The 19,727-nt window shown below is 38.5% G+C and overlaps 1 protein-coding gene across 2 annotated transcripts; it reads left to right on the top strand.

Annotated features, from left to right (window-relative positions):
* The first annotated feature begins 3,287 nt into the window (after positions 1-3,287).
* Positions 3,288-19,682, top strand: LOC129364829 (phosphatidate phosphatase LPIN2-like). 2 transcript variants are annotated; one of them, XM_055037728.1, is made up of 20 exons: positions 3,288-3,368; positions 8,914-9,114; positions 10,246-10,341; positions 10,986-11,275; positions 11,344-11,460; positions 12,368-12,491; positions 12,603-13,056; positions 13,436-13,535; positions 13,677-13,864; positions 14,841-14,934; positions 15,023-15,092; positions 15,169-15,252; positions 15,458-15,537; positions 16,038-16,188; positions 16,698-16,846; positions 17,324-17,410; positions 17,495-17,647; positions 17,883-17,997; positions 18,091-18,194; positions 18,286-19,682. In XM_055037728.1, the coding sequence occupies exons 2-20, from the start codon at positions 8,923-8,925 to the stop codon at positions 18,428-18,430; spliced, it is 2,793 nt and encodes a 930-aa protein (XP_054893703.1). In that variant the 5' UTR covers positions 3,288-3,368; positions 8,914-8,922; the 3' UTR covers positions 18,431-19,682. The 2 variants fall into 2 exon arrangements, with proteins under 2 accessions (XP_054893703.1, XP_054893702.1); XM_055037727.1 differs by having other exon boundaries at positions 16,035-16,188.
* The last annotated feature ends 45 nt before the right edge of the window (positions 19,683-19,727 follow it).

Below are 19,727 nucleotides of genomic sequence, written 5' to 3'. Positions count from 1 at the left end.
AGCATTGTCTTGTTGAAAAACCCAATCATTACCACACAGACGAGGGCCCTCAGTCATGAGGGATGCCTGCTGCAACATCTCCACATAGCCAGCTGCTGTTTGACGCCCCTGCACAACCTGAAGCTCCATTGTTCCATTGAAGGAAAACGCACCCCAAATCATGATGGCGCCCCCACCACTGTGCCGTGTAGAAAACATCTCAGGTGGGATCTCCCTGTCATGCCAGTAACGTTGGAAGCCATCAGGATCATCAAGCCAAAACCTTTTCTCATCAGAGAAGACAACTTTCTTCCACCTTTCAATGTCCCATGTTTGGTGCACCCTTGCAAAGTCCAAACGGGCAATTCTGTGGAGTTGAAGAAGACGTGGCCTTTGAAGACGTTTTTTGTTTCTGAAGCCCTTCCCTTGCAGATGCCGTCTGATGGTTATCGGGCTGCAGTCGGCACCAGTAATGGCTTTAATTTGGGTAGAGGATCGTCCCTTGTCTTGACGGACAGCCAATCGGATCCTGCGGTTCAGAGCTGGTGAAATTTTTTTGGGTCTACCGCTTGACTTTTTTGTTCCATAACCCTCAGGATCATTTAAAAAATGCAAAATGACTGTCTTACTGCGTCCAACCTCAGCAGCAATGGCACGTTGTGAGAGGCCTTGCTTATGCAGCTCAACAATCCTGCCACGTTCAAAGTCAGTGAGCTTTTTTGCTTTTGCCATCTGGAGGTCTTGACAGTGTAAAGACTTCATAGAACATGACATGGAATCCAGATTTTTGCACAGCTTTTGGCTTTTAAAGACTATGGTCTTAAACTTTTGATCAGCTAAAAAAATCATGTTTGAGTGTAAATGCAGTTTTCAGAAAATTCCCCGCTCAAATGTTTTTGTCTCTTGCACTAATATTTTCTTTTAACATTGTGAAGCTCTACTTAGAATCTTCTTAAGATTCAATAGTGCAAAATGCAAATTCTTGCAATTTTTTGACTGGTCTTAAGATTTTGATAAGGAGTATATATATATATATATATATATATATATATATTATATATATATATATATATATATATATATAGATATATATATCTATATATATCTATATATATATGTATAGTCCTTCTGAATATATTCTATTTTCTTTATAATTCAGCTCTTCCTCCAATGATTCTTACTTGTAATCTGAACGGCTTGCAGCAAAAACATCTGGGCCATATGTAAGAACCCTGTATATATAGACAATCTGGAATAAAATACATGAGATCAGTGTGTGAAGAAGATAAAGTCAGACCGATTTCCTCTTCAACAAACTTCAGCAAGCATTTTAAGACAAACAGTATAAAAACATAATTGCTGCAGATTTGCTGATAGAAAATATTAAGCACTTCGAAAGCACCATTTATTGGCAAAAAATGCATTCACATTAATATATTGAGCAGCTTGGTCATCACTGACAGGTCAGACCTCAGTGAATGGGTAAGTATGATATCAATTTTTAATGACTTTATGATGATTCAATCTATCTGAAGAGCTTCATTATATGAAAATGTTTTACCTCATTTGTTCTTCGTCCAGCTCGAGATCTCAGAGGGGACGCCCGACTTGGGCGTGACCTCCTACTGGACTGATGCTGAAGGAAATGTGGTTTTCAACCCAAATACTCCAGAAGAAAAAATGAAAACCTCAGTCACAGGAAGGAAAAACCCAAAACAAAAAGGTGAGCAGACTTATATGAGCAAGAGTCATCTGTACAGTACAGGACGGTTTGTTTAACTAAGAAATATCCTCTTGCAGAGTCTGTAGCTAGAGATCCTGCTAAAAGGATGGAAGACAAAAAGGAAGGCAGCAGCAGCAGGGGGTTGGAAACAGAAACGAAGACGGATGATGCCTCAACAGACACAAAGTCTTCACAGTCAGACCGATCAGTGGATCCTAAAGAAATTCTGTTGGAGAAGTTATCCTCTACTGAGACAGAAGCCAAAACAGCCTAAAACACCACAGAATTTTTTTTGACATAGAAATATGTTAATGATAATTTTTTTTTAAAAATAAAAATTGTAACCAAGTGGGATTTTTGGAATTCACACATCTCTATGTTGATTTTTTTGTTTTTTGTTTGCAATGGGCAAGAGCTTATCTGTCAGAAAACGTAGAAAAGAGGCCTAAAGCAGATGAACAGAGAAAACACATATCACACATTGTGCTGTTTCACCAGAAACTTAGTGAGGAAATAAGTTAGTTTTACAGTGTTATTGTTTAATTTTTGTTCACATACAATAAAACAGTGACAATTGTAAAGATGGAATGGAAGAATTTTGTTACCTCACATCTGAAGTTGATATATTTTGGAATTTCAGCTTCCACAACAACACAGACAAACCTGGATTTTTCACAAGGTTTACTTTGACTTTTTTGGGGAACTGAAAACAGATACTTCCCTCAGCAGAACGTGTGAATAGGACATTGTGTTTCCATCTTTCTACAAAAGCCCGACACACAGCTTCTTTTTCATCCACATCAACATTTTTCTATTTTGCAATGTGTCTGTGCAGTTGATCTATTTTGGAATAAAGCCTTGACAATCCACCTTCTGCAGGTTTCCTGTTTGGCGGCTGAGTATGACTTCTGTTCTTGGATCAGAAAGCATAAATAAATTAACTCACTGAAATGAATGAACTCTTTACATTTTGTTTCATTGCACAAATAAATGCAAGTTTTGAAATCAAATTGAATGCAGACTGCAACTCGTTGATGCAGTCTGCAAGAAATAGAGCAGACTGCATCATGCTCTATTTGTTGTTGTTTCTAATCCTGTTTTTGATCACAGTATGTAAATAAATTTGAATATACCAAGAGAATATTTCTGTTAATGACATTTAAATTCGTAAATGTAATCAATCCAAAAACTTTCAAGTGTGATTAAAAGCCAAACTTCATGAAACCTTTTTTTTCTTACAATTGAAACTGTTAACATGAGGCCCTTGTCTTTTTTTTTTTTTTTTTTTAATCTTTTTCATTTAATTCTAAGCGTTCCATCTGATGACTTTTATTCATTATTTATTTGGTGCCACAAAATCTCTTTTCAGTTCATTCAAGAAAGTCTGACCCAAAGGTAATTATGTAACAAGGTGTCGCAGTTCAGTATAATGTGGTGGCTATTCTAGGTGACGTAACTGTGGGGAAGGACGCGCTCTGCTCTGACCAGGTCCATCACCTGTCCTTGCGCGACGCTGCCGCATCAGCGCGTGTCGGTCACGTGACCATCAACAGACTCTGCAGCAGAAGGGCGAGGAGCGGCGGAAACAGACAAGTGCCGCCGGTCGGAGGAACAGATAGACGGACCGTGTGTTTGCCTGCTACCGGAGAACCTCCATTCCCTGCAGGTAAGAAGATGTACGCGCTCCGTTAACAGGCTCAGAAAATGAGCGAAAACTCTGGTTCCCGTCTCTGACGTCACGGAAGGGTTTCCGATTTAAAAGCAGCGTTTAAAGTTTCGAGCCGTGAATTTGAACTAAACCGATTCCAGCTCACAGGTGAACTTATTCTTTACGTAAAAGAAATGCACGTTACGTCTTAGTTATTACTTTGTTTCGTCTTCTCATAAAAACTCCTGTTAGACTACGAAAAACCTCTCTGGAGATAAGCATCCAAGCGTTTTATTAAGCTACGTTTAATTGAAAAATGTCCACTCACATTACAGGTAGATTGTGTTGTTTACACGTAAATAAGATGATATGATGATAAGCGTAAACATTTACTCTCATTCTGTGCTGGCTGATGCAGGTTATTTCCCAGAAATCAGATGACACAGGAAAGCACACTATTGCTGAATGTGTTGATTAATTTGTTACTTTCAAATTACCCAACTACCTCCGGAAAAACACAACTGTATAAACACACAATAACATATATAATCTGTGATTTTCTTTTCAGTTACAACTGACTTATCCAGTGAATAACTACATTAAATTAGTCATAAGCCATTTGCTGGAAATAACAGTCACAAACTCAGGGGGACAAAAGCAGCCATGGCTGTCCTACAGTCACATGGGGAAGCTGTCCAGTCAGTAGGAGAAACGTGCAGAGACAGGGAAAGCTAGACTTGGCCTAATCCTGTTAATGAGATTAACACTTCTTAAGAGTCAGTAGGGAGGGAGTAGATGGGACCTGTTGTGCTGGACTTCTTTGATAAAGTATAGGGCACTTTGTGTTGTAACCCTCCGAGGACCCAAAAATAAACTCTCAAATTAGAATGCAGTAAGGCTGATATAACAGACAGTTATTTTTGAAAGAGTAAATGTGGCTTAATGTCTCTTGCAATGAAGAGAATAAATGTTTCAAATGTTTGTTTTCAAATAAAAACATGTTTATAATAGAGGATGTAGGTTGACATTTATTTCAGTGGTAACAAGAGGTATGGTTTTCTCCTGCGTCTTCTTACTTTCACTCTGTTGTGGTGTTAGTTTAGATCCAGAGTTTCCCAGTCAAAGCTAAAGTTCAGTGATGCCGTGAATTAACTGATGTTGAAGTTTGAAAACTGGGTCATTTTTTTTTGGGAGAACTATTAATAAAAACATTTTAATGGGTTTAAAAGCAGTGCTGTAAAACGCTTTGAACAATATTACATTACTAGAACATTGTCTGTCATGCAGCTAGAACTGCAGATCAGCTGGTGATCTGCAGGTAGTTTTCCCACAACACTGTATGTTGTTATGCCCAGAAAAGTCACCCAAAGCAAATGTTATGATGTGGTTAATGCAGTGGTCTTCAACTGCATTCCTCGAGCAACAGAGTCATGCAACTTTTAGATGTGTTCCTTGTCACATATGCTTGAATTAAAAGGCTAACCTACCTCACTGGCATGCAGTCAAGTTCTACAGAGCTTTACTAAAGAACTAATGTTGGAGCCAGGTGTGCTCAGGACTGGAGTTGAAGATGTTATGGAAATTTTATTTATCAAAGAATGAGAATCTGTTTCAATAATAAGAGAAATATTAATCTTTGTCTTTAAGTTTCTTTATTCGAAGGCAAAAGCGTTCAAAGACCCATCTCACTGAACGCAGTCAGGAGAAGAGCCCTGAAAAACACACATTATATCGTTATATAGTCGCAGAAAGAAAAAGACCCACCCAAAGTCTGATCTCTATTACCAGATGGACCACAAACACAATCCTTACCCCCACCTCATGAACTGTCCCTTGCCTCTTGGAGGGGATGATTTTATGGCAGGAAAGAGAACTGATAAGAATTTCAGGAGAAATTTTTCTTTGTCAGTTACTCATGGGTGCAAACTACATTCCACACATCAGTCTTTTAAGACAATTGCCAGGTTAAGCATTTTACCCAAGATGTCTTCATGTCTCTTTTACTATCACAGCTGCAGAAACATCTAAAACATCTGGAAATTTCTTTAATGGAGAAACACATCTTGTAGAAATACAAGAAAAAGCTGATATAGTCAGTAAATAACTGGTAAAAAAAAAAAAGTATCATCAGTTCCATTAAAGATCAAATAAGGCTAAAATGACATTTTCTATTACAGAGACCACCAGGTTAATTAAGGGAAAGTAAAAATACTGATACCATCTGCAGTTGAACATTTTCTCATTTATTTGTCACAGAAAAAAACAGGAAGAGCAGTTAATGCCTCATCAGGCATCAGTGCTGATGGTGAACAAGTAAGAAATAAAAAAGCAGTTTCTTAGCTGCTTAACTTTATGCTCACAAACAGCTTCCATGGCTTGTCTATTGACAATTTTTTGTTGTTGTTCTTTCTGTTGAGTCCAAGATTTTTCCCCATTATCCTCTGGCAAAAAGTGTTTCTAGCTGAGAGACTATTCTAATGCAAAAAATAGCATTTGATAGTATTTAGGAAGTAAAAAGGATTTATTTCCTAAACCTCACATTATTATAGGATGGCACCACACTAGGTAGTCAAATTTCAACTAAACATAATGCAGAGTTGTCTGGGGTGGCTTAGTGTGCAACAACAGACATATCTGCTTTGTCTATTAAATTTTTATTGATCAGGTCTACTGTAATGTGCAGGGGAAGCACATTGCTCACAGTGTAATGTCATCAGTATAGAAGACTCTGGCTCTTGATGTAACTCTATTTTTAATTATTAGGCAGCCAAGTTTGTTGTCCTATCATCACTGTAAGAAATTTCTTACCTGTCATGACATCGGAAAACTGAACGAGTTCTTTTAGTCCATAATGGTACCAACATCCAACTCTTTCAAGCGATTAAACTATTACTCAATTAAAAAGAGTAAATTGTGCCTTCAAGCTGTTTTGCAATGTTTAAAGAGATTTCTGGTCCACAGGATGGTGGTGCCTGGGGCCTAGTGCCAAGTTATGTAAGCATTTTAGAGTTCAGGTTGGGGGTAATTTTAACTCAAAGTTCAATCAGAAGGTTCTAAGAAGCTGTGGCACTGAGAAGAGGAGGCTAGCAGAGGAAAATGCTGTAGTGGAAAAGTTTGTAGTTTACCTTAATGATGCTGATGTAAAATGGAGGTCTCGGGAAGGACACCTGCAGAGCAGCAGAAGAACCAACAGCTGCACCTTAAGACCCCGTGGACTCTGGTTAGTTCAAACCATGGCTTTGCTTTTGACGAGGAGACGTCTTCTTTTCTTCCTCTGTGAATCTCTGTCATTGTAGAAACAAATGTTGTATGGTTGTCAGAATAAGGGAACAAAAAATAATGACCAAATTGAATTGATTAAACCTTGAAAGAAAGACTAAACATGTCTTGAACGGTTTAGACTTTAATTCCCTAAACCTCTTATTGTTCATTTTTTTTATCATTTTTAACAGGAGTGAACAAGGTGTACTTGCTTGTGAGGTTATTTGTGAGTTACATTACAATGTATTGAACAGTTTACAGGAAACCTGCTTGCAATCAAAACTTCTGAACTTGGTGGAAACATATACTTTTGTCAGTGCTGTCTTTTAGTGATAAACTAAAGGCAGAAAAAGGAAGGTGTGTTGGGAGCAGTGGTGACACAGGCTTGAAAATATTACCCTTATTTGTTAAGATTTTAGGAGAGTCTTTCACAAAGCCTGACTACATTTTCTGAAGAAAACACTTAATATTCTTAATATTTTGTTCTATGGAAGTGTTTTGTAATGTCCTTTTCAGTGAGGTTCAGCCAGACTTGCCTCATCATACTTATGAAATTATTTTTATCGTTAATTCAGATAATAATTTGTATTATGAAATTTTTAGTTGTTTGCTTAAAGGTGAGGTCTTAATGTCATAGTCCAATTAGACCAGAATTTTAGGTACCTTGTTTGTTTTGTTTCAAGTCAAAAGTGGACTGAAGCCACTTTACACAGTGTTAAGTAATAGGACCCAAAATTAGTTTTCCAACAAAACCTAGACATAGATTACTCTAAATATTGTAAGAATAATTAAGTTGTTTTTGTGCATTTCCTTTTATCAGTAAGATTAACACACTTTCTGAAGTGTTTTCTGTTTTATCTGGCTGCATTTAGACAGTTTCAAGCCAGAAATGACATAAACAGATATTTGCAGACACACTCCCTGAAGCACCCAAAACATATAAACCTGACATGGAAGTAATAATTTTCTGCTTCTTCTCTGTATGCCGTAGATTGTTTGGTTTTGATGCAGAATAAGAGGAAGTCTTCACTTTAGAACTGAAAGTATGTTGAATATGTAAAAGACTTGATACCAATGGTGTCATATTAAGTTTTGGCTGTGAACTGTTGTATTTCGGCTTGCTGTTAGAACATTGTTCCTTTACTTTCAAACTAAACTGTCAAAATACATAAAGAGAGGAGAGCAGCAGTTTTTTGTGACAGACCCAGTTGAAAACTGAGCCCAAAGTACTAAAAATACTTGTGACCCAGTTTGGACCAGCGCAGCTCTTTGGTTCTGGATCTTCATGAAACCATTGGCAAAAGTTGAATTAATTAATCAAACAGACCAGCAGCCAAGGCGCTTGAAGCTTCTTTTCAATAAGATTTAATTTTAAAAAATGGGTCATAGATATTACAAAGTGCTCCTTTCTGTTCCAAAATAAGTTTTTCTTTTATTAGATTTTATATGCTTAGTATAATTTAAAACTATTTAAATTGTCTTATAAGCCAAATTTTGCAAGGAGGCCCATTTATTATCACTGAAAAGAAAGAAAAAAAAACTGTAAAAGCCTTTTGACCTGTTGCCCAACTCAAATCAACATTTAAGAAGAAACTGGCCTCAATTTAGTTAAATCACAGATTAATGTTGCTGTTTGTTATGAGATACCAAAAAAAAAATGAATTACAAAATTAAGCAAATTTTCTGTCAAGGTTAGAAATGATCTGCAGTCAAGGTATGTCATTGCAAAGTCTGTTTTAGCTCTACTTGTTTGGTTCTAATTATCTGTGAGACAGTTAATCTTGTCAGAGGCAGTGGTGCACCACCTCTAACCCCAATTTACCGTGAAAATAATCTGGCTTTCCTGTAAATGCAGAGGAAGCAAAATTGAAAACACTTTCAGTTTGCAGACTTCATCTTTATTATAAATCCAACTAAGCTGGATTTATAATAAGTTGAGATGCTAAGAGTGTTGTCCGCAGCGACTTCAAACTTCTGAGCTATCACTTCAAATATTCGATCCAAGTTGAGTTGATTTCTAGAATATTTTGGACCTCTCACCTCTACGTCCTTAGTTGCTGTAGCAGAGCCCCTGATTAAATCCTGATCATTTCTGGTCCATTTGAAAGGGAAATGGAACAGAACCAGTGTGTTTAGGGACAAGCTATTCTAAGCAACAGCAGCCATCTTACAGAGTCAGTGACCTGATAGGCCAAAATAATAAAAAAAAAGAAATAAAAAAAACATATCTTATAGTCAGAGTTTAGTCAAATGGAACTAAAAATTAGTATTTTTAGTTCCATTCACCTTATTTTTCTTACAGGTGAACACCATGAACTATGTGGGGCAGCTGGCAGGCCAGGTTCTGGTGACGGTGAAGGAGTTGTACAAAGGAATCAATCAGGCCACCCTGTCAGGCTGCATTGACGTGATTGTGGTCCGACAGCCTGATGGGACGTTCCACTGCTCTCCTTTCCACGTCCGCTTCGGAAAACTAGGAGTCCTACGCTCCAGGGAGAAAGTGGTGGGTTCCTAATAATGGTTTAAATCAAATGCTTGCAGCTTTTTGGGATCTCTTCAGAGTCTTTTGGGAAAATTTTGCTATATGGAGATGAATTTGCCTAATCTTGCTAACAAGATTGAGAAGTACTTTGCACTATCATTACATATGTATGCATTACTTAACATAAGTATCAGGTGTCAAAGCTATAGATTGCATAAAAGGGGCATTCTGTGATTCCTTTTGCCTGAATTTATTTTATCATGATGATAAAATGTTTTATTTCTATTCTTATTTGTTTCTTTAATAATTCCAAAAGTTGTATATACATAATTATTCACCAAGTAAGCCAGACAGTGTATTCACAGTTACTCAGTAATTGCAGCCAGTTTTAACAAATGCGGTTTTAGTCTTGAGTAAATTGTTGGATGACAACTTTGTACTTTAACTGGACTAAAAATATATTCAAGTAGTGCTACTTTTACTTAGCACAACTTTTGGACACTAGCCACTTGGACCAAGTCTAATGTAACGTTTCACATAAAGATAACTACAGCCAACAATTCATAGAGTGTAAAGCAGCTATTTGTTTTGAAGCCCACAACAAAAATGTTTCCTCTCTCCCGTACCCATAGACTCTGGAGCAGCCTACTGAGTACTTTGTAGGGAAGAAGAAGCTAAAACTCAATTCTCAGTTTGCCCCATTCAAAAAAAGTAATATCATCTGCTGTGAGTGGTACACTGTGCAGGAGAAGTAGTCTGTGGGTTTCACTGGTGGTTTAAAGCATTCATTTCTGTAGAGAAGGCACATGGGAGAAAACACATTTGCCTTGTATTTCACTACTGTGAAATTTCTGTATCTTACAATTTGATTGGGTTTAAGATAATATCTTCATGTAACATTTCTCATGCTTTAGATGTGAACAAACTATTTCAGCTGCATGCTATGTGCATGCATTTTTGCTTAATGCGCAGGTAAAAATTGTCCGTCCGTTTTCTGTGGCTCAGCTCAAAACTTCAGGTAAATCTGGGGCACAGAACTATGCTAAGATTGTGGTTTTCTGTTAAGCCTCATTGTTGTTTGTTTCAACCTGAAGCAATCTGAGTGTGCCTCACTGTAAGGTGCTGTGTTGTTGTGAAACTCTGATTCTGCAGATTGACATAGAGATCAATGGAGAACCTGTGGAGCTGCACATGAAGCTCGGAGACAATGGAGAGGCCTTTTTTGTGCAAGAGGCAGAGCGGAGCAATGTGAGTTTTGCACTTTTTAATTACAATGACTTGTTTTACTATGTTTCACCTTTATAATAACTTGCAAAAATATGAATCCCACAAAGCTCTTTCATCTTGTGCCACCTTACATTCAGAAACATCTGTGTGTTTTATCAAGGCTTTATGTGACAGTACCGAACAAAATAGCGAGTAATTGTGAAATGGAAGTAAAATGACATGGTTTTAAAAACATTTTCCAAAAACATCTGCAAGTGTTTTTTTCCACCAGCGTTGCACACAGAGAAAATAAAATGTCTTTGCAAAACTTCGGCGCCTTTTGCTACATTTGCAGAGTGCAGGACTATTAAATGCCATGTCAACAGTCCCGCTGTTGCACAATTCCCCTTAAATTTACAAATAAAAAAACAGTTGCACTGGGCCCTTCTCACTTCAATAAGAAGTGAGAAGTGAAGAAGTGAAAAGGCAAACCCTTCTCACTTCCATAAGTGAGAAGGGTTTCAGATACATTTACCATAATTTTCTCTTCACTTCTCAGCGATGTGCTACTTTGTGTTGGTCTGTTACATGCAATTCCTGTGAAAAGCTTGTAATGTGACAGGTTTGAAAACCTTTCCAAGGCATTGTCTTTTGTGGTCATTGTGTAAATATACTTTTTAAAATAGGAGATAATTCCTGCCCACTTGGTGACGTCACCCATCCCCACTGAGGAGGTTCTGCTCCGGAGCAGGGAAGCCAGATGTTCAGGGTCCACAGAGAGCTGCCAGCCCCCTGTTGTCCCAGAGCCAGACTCGGCAAATCCCCAGCCTTGCTCAACCTCATCTGGAAGGAAGAAGAGGCGGCGCAGGAGGAAGCACAAAGCTGAGCCACGTAAGGAGGAGCCGACGTGTGCAGGAGGAGAGCAGGAGCTGTGTGAGTGCAGCTCAGATGAGGAGCAGCATGCAAACAGCGGAAGGTGAACATAAACTGAACTCTGATCTGCTGTTTAGAGACTGTGTTACTAACACTATTCTCTATCATCAGGGCATCATCGCTGTCAATAGTGAAGGACAATGTGGAGCAGAGGCAGCACTCGCCTCTCACCTCCCTGGAATGGGACAGCTACCCTTTCTCTGATGGGGACTGGTCTCCCTGCCCCATGTATGAACTTTTCTTTCCATGCACAAAACGTTCTTACACCTCCCGAAGTTTCACATTTTGGCATGATACGACCACTAAGATATCAATTTCATTAAAATGTATGGAGCAGAACACAGAGTGAGTCATAATTTTGAAGTTGAAAGAAAATGGTGAACATGGTCTACTTTTGGGTTATTTAATCTTAGTCTTAAAGGCCTCAGAGATCTGAACATTAGTGAAAATGCATCATGAACGCCAAAGAACACAATAAGCCAGGGAGCATTAATCAGAGAGACCAATTCCATTCCTCCAGAGAAACTATCCAGTATCTTTTAGACAAATCCATTTCATCCCTTCCTCCTCAGGGCCTAATAAAAATCCAAACCTAAATCCAACAAAGAACAGCGGTAAGGTTTGAAAAAAAATATTCTCAGATACTCTCAATCTCATTCGATGGAGAAAAAGGCAAAAAAGTCCAGCTTCTAGATGTTAGATTTATATGCAGACATCTTCATGGGTGAGTGCAAATGTATCACCAGTTGGCTAGACAAAGTCTGTTTCAGCCCATAAAAAGCAGCAGGATCCCCCAATCATCCCCAATTAAAGCTGATACTAAAAAGGTCTTACATTTAACTTGTTGAAACCTGCAGATACTCTGGTTAAATTAAAAGTATGTTGTTTTGAAAAGTCTTTGTGACATTTCCAAGACATTTTAGATTTATTTGTCGACAGCTTTTCTTTCACTGGTGAGTCACATTTACTCACTTCTTTGATTTGCTCTACCACACAGAGTAATAATGTTCAATAGTGGTGAATATTTTTAAAAGCAGCTGTAATTATAATAAGTCAGGCAAATAAAAGAAAACAAAACTCTCCCTTGAGGTCCTGGGAGCTGACTCAGTGGAAACTTGTGTTTTGCTTGCATCAGGACTCTGTCCGAACCAGCCTCGCCCAAAAGTGACTCTGAGCTGATGGTGAAGCCGACAGAGAGCATGTTTAGGTCTGAGTCACACATGCAGTGGAGCTGGGGGGAGCTTCCTGAATCAACAAAGGTACGGATCATAAAGTTACAACGATGCTCTCACTTCTACCACACAAAGACTTACTCAAAACAAGTTTTAATGATGTGTTTCTGTATTTTAACTTCCTTTGTCTGTGTCTAGGTCAACAAAAAGTCTGAGACAAAGACACTGAGCATCACCCCGTCAGAGAGCACACATTTCAGAGTAATTCTGAGCTCAGCGGCCATGGAGGACGAGCCGACTGTCCAACAGAGCTCATCAGAGTCGGTTTGTAACATCGTGAAGCCAGAACCTCGGACCGTTAAGCCTTGTCAGTGCAGCTGCAGCCCACAGCTCCCTGAATCACATGGTGCAAAAAATAAGCAAGACTTTTCAGATAGAAAGACGAGCAGCTTTTCCTCTCAATCAAGTCCTGCAATCTCGAACTCCGACTCAAATAACGTACTGAAGCCAAGGTGGACGTCTTCGCCTCCTAGTCGCAGGAACAGCGGTTCTGTTCCCAGTACAGGAAGCAGTGAAGCTGGAGAGCCTCTGACAGGATGTTCTGATGCAAAAGCTGCATCTAAGACCACAGACTCACCCATCAAAAGGAAAGGTAGCAGTCTCTTTGCCCTGCTCTAGAAAATTTCAATGCTTTTTGTACTTTTCAGAACAAAACAGACATAATGAGAAGGCATTTTAATCCAGTTCAACACATTTATTGTCTCAAAAGAAACATTGAAGACAGAAAGTTGATAATGTCTGAGCTGACTTCCTCCAGATTTCTGTATGAGACAACAACTACACCCAGTTTGAATGTATGTGGATGCTAACAGGAAGGATGTGGTTTCTGTTTGGGTCCTTAGTTCAGACTCTCGTCTGGGACTCCTCTTCGTTCACATGCAGAAGTAAAAAAAGAAAAGGAAGTGAAACAAAGTGAAATCTGTCATTGCTATGAAGACATTCAGAGTTTTTTTTTTCTCTTTGTTGAGAAGTTGTGAGGAAGAGGAGCCAACACCAAGGGCCTGAGGATATTTACCTGGAGGACCTGAGCGCCCTTGAGCCGGACATTGCTGCTCGTTACTTCCCAAAAAGGTGCAAAACAGGACATTTTTTGAGATTTCAATGCATTTATAACCAGCCTTGAATGTAAATGAATAAAATCCCAGCAGACGTGACATGAACTGCGCAATTCCTATGGTTTTAATATCTGAATTTGAACTGTCCGTATTCCAGTGAGACTGAGCCGGTACCTAAGCACTGGGAGGAGACGGGTCGGCGCTCCGGGTCCCAGTCCCCCCAGTCAGTGGGGAGCGCAGCGGCAGACAGTGGAACAGAGTGTCTGTCCGACTCAGCGAGTGACCTGCCTGATGTTTCGCTGTCCCTGTGTGGAGGCGTGGGCGAAAACTCAGAGATCTCAAAAGGTGACAGGTTGTCTTTATTATGAACTATAGCTATCGCTGCTTTACAGTATTCATTGTGAGCAACTGCTTTAGTTTTTCTAGACCCGTTATCTACTCCCCCTCTCTTCACACTGCATCTCCACAAAAGAGAGAGAGAACTATTATTAAGTATATAATTTTTGTTAATCTGATCTCTTAAGCAAGGTTTGTATTTCCATTTAAAATAATCTTTTAGCCTTTTGAACAATTTCAGTAAGAAGTTTTGCGGCAGAGTATTGTGGGGAAGGTTTTTAATTTGTTTTAGTTTAGCATGCTCCTGCCGGGTGTGTACAAACGTTTTTGATTGGAAGGAGTTTCAAATGTGAAACAGCACAGAAGCTGTAAGATGAAGATTCAGCGAAGAAACATGCCTTATTATTACTGCTTGCTTTTAGACATTTACCCTTATTTTATTGTTCTTTCTAAACCATATTTTTCTATGTAATCCTAATTTTGAAATATTTTTTTATAGAAAAAGAAAGCTTTCAGTTGTAAACTCCTGTTTTTAGCCGTTTCTGGTATTCATTATCTGCCTATTATTCACAAATTCCGATGCAGAACAAATTATGGTTTCTCGAAAGGAAAATTTGTGTTCATAGCAGTAATTGAACACATTAGAGCCAATAAAACATAAAAGACAATAAACAATTAAAAAAATCTGGTATAATAAAAGTTTACCTAACTTCCAACCTCACAATAAAAACTTGACCTAAAAATGTAAGAACAAGTCTATAAAGTGGTAATAAATTTAAGAATCATAGACAAAAATAGGATTTATACAACTGCCTCAACATGTTTTATACAGCATTACTGGAGAGGTGCCAGCTAACATCTCTTTAATTTGTTCGTTTAGTAGATGGAAGAAGAAATTATTTTAAAATGTGAAACAAAACAAAATAATCAAAAATTAAATTTCGAAAACAATCTGTTGACTGAACCTCTGTCCGTTTCTGTTTAGAAAAATTCATGGAACACCTGATCACCTACAATGACTTTGCCGAGAATCCAGCGATCATCGACAATCCAAACTTGGTGGTCAAAATTGGAAACCGGTGGGTCTCATCAGCCCAGCATTTATTCCATTCCACATTTTTGCTCAAACATCTTAAGATTAAAAATCAAAATATATTTATTTTTTAGGTATTACAACTGGACTCTGGCAGCACCTTTGATTCTTTGCATGCAAGCTTTCCAGAAAAATCTTCCGAAGGTATCGTCTGGTCTAATGCGTTTTTCTCAAGGTGCCTGAATAATTCTTTCTCATAATTGAGTTATTTCAATTTCAGATGACAGAAGAAGCCTGGGTGAAGGAGAAAATGCCTAAAAAGTCTGGTCGGTGGTGGTTCTGGAGGAAGAGCAGCACAAAGCAGGTGGAAACCTTATGACTAACAAATGTGGAGAACACTGGAGTTCCAGTTTGCATTGCAAATGAGGAACATTTTGGCCAAAAGCCTCAGCAGTCTCATCATTTTAGATTTGCATCGTTATGTAAAGGCATTTTCTTGTTACATAAGCTCTCTATACTGTCTCACTTTCAAAATATCTACATCATCTTCCTTCTCTTTGTGTTCTTAGTTGTCAACTGAGAGCAAGTTGGAGAGACAGGAGTCTGTGAGCAGAGAGAGCCCTGCCCTCCACCAGGCCCCAGAAACCCAGTGAGTCAGCAGCCGGGCCGCATTCAGAGTCCTAACAACAATACAAAACATGTCAACACGTGTTGTGTTGGGTAAACAAGTCCCACACAGGACGGATTAGCATATTAGTCAGTGCTGAAGTCTTGTGACTTATAAACCTATGACCAATAAACTCATTAAGAAGCAGAGACACAGAAAGTATGTGTAGAATAGATGATTAAACTCACATGCTTCATAATTATCAGAGAAAGTTGTTCAAATTGTAAATTTGAAAGGTAATCAGCATACATATCTGCAGTGTTAAGTAGAGGATATGATGAATTATAAATGTGGCTGAGTAGATATGCTGCCCTCTGGTGTCTGTAATAGGTGCTGCTTCTTGCCAATTCTTAGGTTATCTGATAATAAATTCACTCTGAAAAAGAAAAGTTCAGACAGATTTTTATGTCTTTTAATTTGATACATCTGTACCCATGATGATGATGATGTGTGTGTGTCTGTTCACCATCTCTCTCCAGCAGGCAGAAAGTTTCAGAGTGGTCCAGTGATGAAGAGACCAAAGAGCTGAATGGTGCAGCACCATCCATAAAACCCACTGAGCGCGTGCAGAATGAAGGAGCAGCTACATGTCACTCTTACAGGAAATCCCTCCGTCTGTCGTCTGATCAGATCGTAAGTTCACCAGTGTGGGCTGTGTGGCTTAGACAGAAACAGGTGGGAAAAAGGTTTAACTTGTGTGCCAAACAATAATAAAATCCTTCCATTCTTCCTCAGAATCTGTGTTTTATGGAAAAACAACAATTTAGCATTTTGAAATGAAAGAAAAATCAGGTACCAAGTACATTCTGGATGCTTCCAGGAGGTTAAAAATGTTTTTGTTTTTTTTTACAAGTGAAAATCAACACACAGCAACAAATCACCAGAATATTTATTGAATCATTATTCCTTGGTACTTCTTAGGAGTCTGCGCTTCACTTTCACCCTATCTTCAAAGTAAACCGGAAAGCGTGTAGAGCAAGCATTCAGTTTTATTGGATTTTCATATCTACAATAAATAAAATTAGAATATGCATTATTGATAGCATCACTCTATGTGAAATTTATCTACATTATGTATTTCACTCAGTAATATTCTAATTTATTTGGTGTATTTCAGCTTCTGAACTGTTTACCTTTTGCAGGGCAGCCTGAAGCTGAGAGACGGCCCAAACGACGTCACGTTCAGCATCACCACTCAGTACCAGGGAACCTGTCGCTGCGAAGGAACCATCTACCTGTGGAACTGGGACGACAAGGTCATCATCTCGGACATCGATGGCACCATCACCAAGTACGGACAATAACCACACTTTTCTCTGAAAAATATAAAGTGTAGAACACGCTACTGAACATGAAGCCATCAGCTGATCAAATTCATATTTGCAAAGTTTATTATTATATACACTTTTGGATTTGGGTGAATTTAATTGCCCACATCTCCTTTAACAACTTGTTCATGTCACAAATAATGATACAAATCGGATTGGTGTTGCTTCAATTCGGCGAGTTCACTGATTGTAAAACAACCGGTCCATCAAATTTAAATTCTCATGTTCTGATTAGCAGCAGACATTTTTAATTTCAAGCCTTCTTCACCACTCAAAATTACTTAGATCTTTGGATCCACTTATACCTGAGAATAGGCCGGTATATCTAAAATTCTTATTAGATTGACAAGAAAATATAGTTTGACCTGGTAATTGTTTCTGATTAAGAAAGAAAAAAGAAAACAAACAAGAAAACTTTGTCCTCGCACATTTCTTTACAGATCAGATGTTTTTGGTCAGATTCTGCCTCAGCTCGGCAAAGACTGGACTCATCGGGGAATCGCAAAGCTTTACAACTCGGTGCATGAGTAAGACTGATCGTCTGCATCCATGATCACATCAGGAGATGTTAAACTAAAACAACTTAGCCAGCGAACATCTGACTGTTGCAGGAACGGCTACAGGTTCCTGTACTGCTCGGCCCGAGCCATCGGCATGGCTGACATGACTCGCGGGTATCTGCACTGGGTGAACGACAGCGGCACGCTTCTTCCTCAGGGACCTCTCATGCTTTCACCAAGCAGCCTCTTCTCTGCCTTCCACAGGTGGGAAATCCTCTGACTTTTATCTGATCAGCAAAGATGCTGATGTTTACCGACATGAGATCTGCGTCTGCTGGAGAAAATCACACCATGAAAGCGAGGAAATCACAGTGAAATTACAACTGGAGCTTGAAAATGCAGATCTGTGCATTCAATCTGTTTTTGAGATGCATTATGTGCTTCCAGACTCAGCTACAGTGTGTTAGAGGATTCATTTATGATATTTTTTTTCTTTAAGAGAGGTCATTGAGAAAAAGCCTGAGAAGTTCAAGATCGAATGCCTCACAGACATCAAGAACCTGTTCCATTCAAACACTCAACCTTTCTATGCTGCCTTTGGAAACAGGGCGAATGTGAGTAGAAATACTTTTACTCCTGCACTATTAAAGTTTTTATTTTAGTCTGTATAAAATCATCTGTTTGCTTTTGTGTCCCTTCCTCATTAGGATGTGTTTGCCTACAAACAAGTGGGTGTGCCCGCGTGTCGGATATTCACAGTGAATCCTAAGGGGGAGCTGATCCTTGAGCAATCCAAAGGCAATAAAACATCGTAAGTAGCGACAAATCACTTTCTGTCAGCTGTTCGTCCCATACAAATGTTTTAATATTTTCTCTTGTGATGCTTGTTTGTAACTTGGCAGCTACAGCCGGCTGAGCGAGCTGGTGGAGCACGTTTTCCCATTGAGAAGCACTCAGCAGTGCGCCACCTTCAGCTGTCCAGACTTCAGCTCCTTCTGTTACTGGAGGCAGCCGATTGCAGAGGTGTGCTTCGAGGAGCTGCTGTGACTTCAGAGACGCTTTGATTTAAATCCTAAACTTAACAGCTGCTAAAATTGCATCTTAAATGTTTTTTGATGTAGGGTAAATGTCAGGGATATATTTATGTAGTCCTTTATTTTTAAATGAAACAGTAGTTTCTGCCATCTTAAGTAGTTAATGCATAAACTGCACAGAGCATATTTGCACTTTTAGATTGCACCAAAAAAACTTTGAAGGCAATATTTTGTACTGAAAAATCAAGCTTCTGTCTTGAAGTAAAATGTCTTTCAGTGAAGTGTTTGTGCAGGTGTAGAAGACTAAAATATTCATCTGCATGTAAAACTGAAGCTTGCCAAGTACAAATTTTGACACAGTCTTAAAAGGTTCAACTGATTGAACAGTGTCTAAACTGACCAATCAGAAGACTGCTTATTTTGTTACATTTAGAGACTTCAGGAAATAACAATTCTTCTGGGTGTTTTACTATCCTGCTTATGTGATGTTTTATGCACTTTAATAGATGAATGACTGGATTCAAGTTAACAGTCCCACAGCATTTACTGCTTTTTATACAAAGCGTTTTGGATTCCAAATTTTCATATGATTAGCTTATTATCTTAAGAATCACAATTCCTTTCTCCAACCAAATGTACTGAAAAATTGCCTTTTGTTCTCCAATTGCCTTTTGTTCTCCAGACAATCTCTTCTGATTGGCTGGTGCTAAAATTTGCTCTTGAGCTTAAAAGGCTACACAAAGATTCCTGTTTTTTTTCTGTAATTAGAAACAAAAAATACTTTTTCTACAGTTGCTCAACAATTTTTTTCTCATGCAAGAACAAAATTTTGTGCACATAAACATTCTTTGTTGCAGTTCCTGTGAGTTGTAGCCCAAGCACTTCTGTAGGGACTTAATAGAGTCAGTGTGTCACCGTCCCTTTCAGGCCTTACATGTCATTTACTTTTAACTGAAATGCTGACAAGAAACATGTTGTGATTTGCTGTTTCAAATTGCAGTAATGTGTCTCGGTTCAAAAAATGAATGTAGATCCTGCTGCTGCTTGATAAGCATTTCTATAAATCCATGGTTAGACTCAGGGTTCACTGTTCATTTTTGATGAATATAGATTTTTTTTTTCCCAGAAGTTTGTGTTCTTAGTAACAAATGTCCACAATTTACCACATTCTTTCTGTGAAAGTGACGAGCTTTGTGTGAACAGACCACACTTTAATTTATATTAGTTTTATGAAACTTTACTTTTGCTTACCCATTAATATCTTTCTATAGATTGCTCCGACCAACTTGTGGGTATCTATTATTTTATGC

The sequence above is a fragment of the Poeciliopsis prolifica genome, unplaced genomic scaffold (genome assembly GCF_027474105.1).
Source record: "Poeciliopsis prolifica strain line A6 unplaced genomic scaffold, Auburn_PproV2 SCAFFOLD012, whole genome shotgun sequence".
In the NCBI taxonomy this organism is placed as follows: domain Eukaryota; kingdom Metazoa; phylum Chordata; class Actinopteri; order Cyprinodontiformes; family Poeciliidae; genus Poeciliopsis; species Poeciliopsis prolifica.
The sequence above is the reverse complement of the archived record's forward strand: the minus strand, read 5'-3'. Positions and strand labels throughout refer to the sequence as shown.

Coding starts and splice junctions, on each gene's coding strand:
- LOC129364829 (XM_055037727.1), top strand. CDS start 8,923: ATGAACTATGTGGGGCAGCTGGCAGGCCAGGTTCTGGTGACGGTGAAG. Junction 12,492..12,602: donor AGCTTCCTGAATCAACAAAG/GTACGGATCATA, acceptor GTCTGTGTCTAG/GTCAACAAAAAGTCTGAGAC. Junction 18,195..18,285: donor TCCAAAGGCAATAAAACATC/GTAAGTAGCGAC, acceptor GTAACTTGGCAG/CTACAGCCGGCTGAGCGAGC.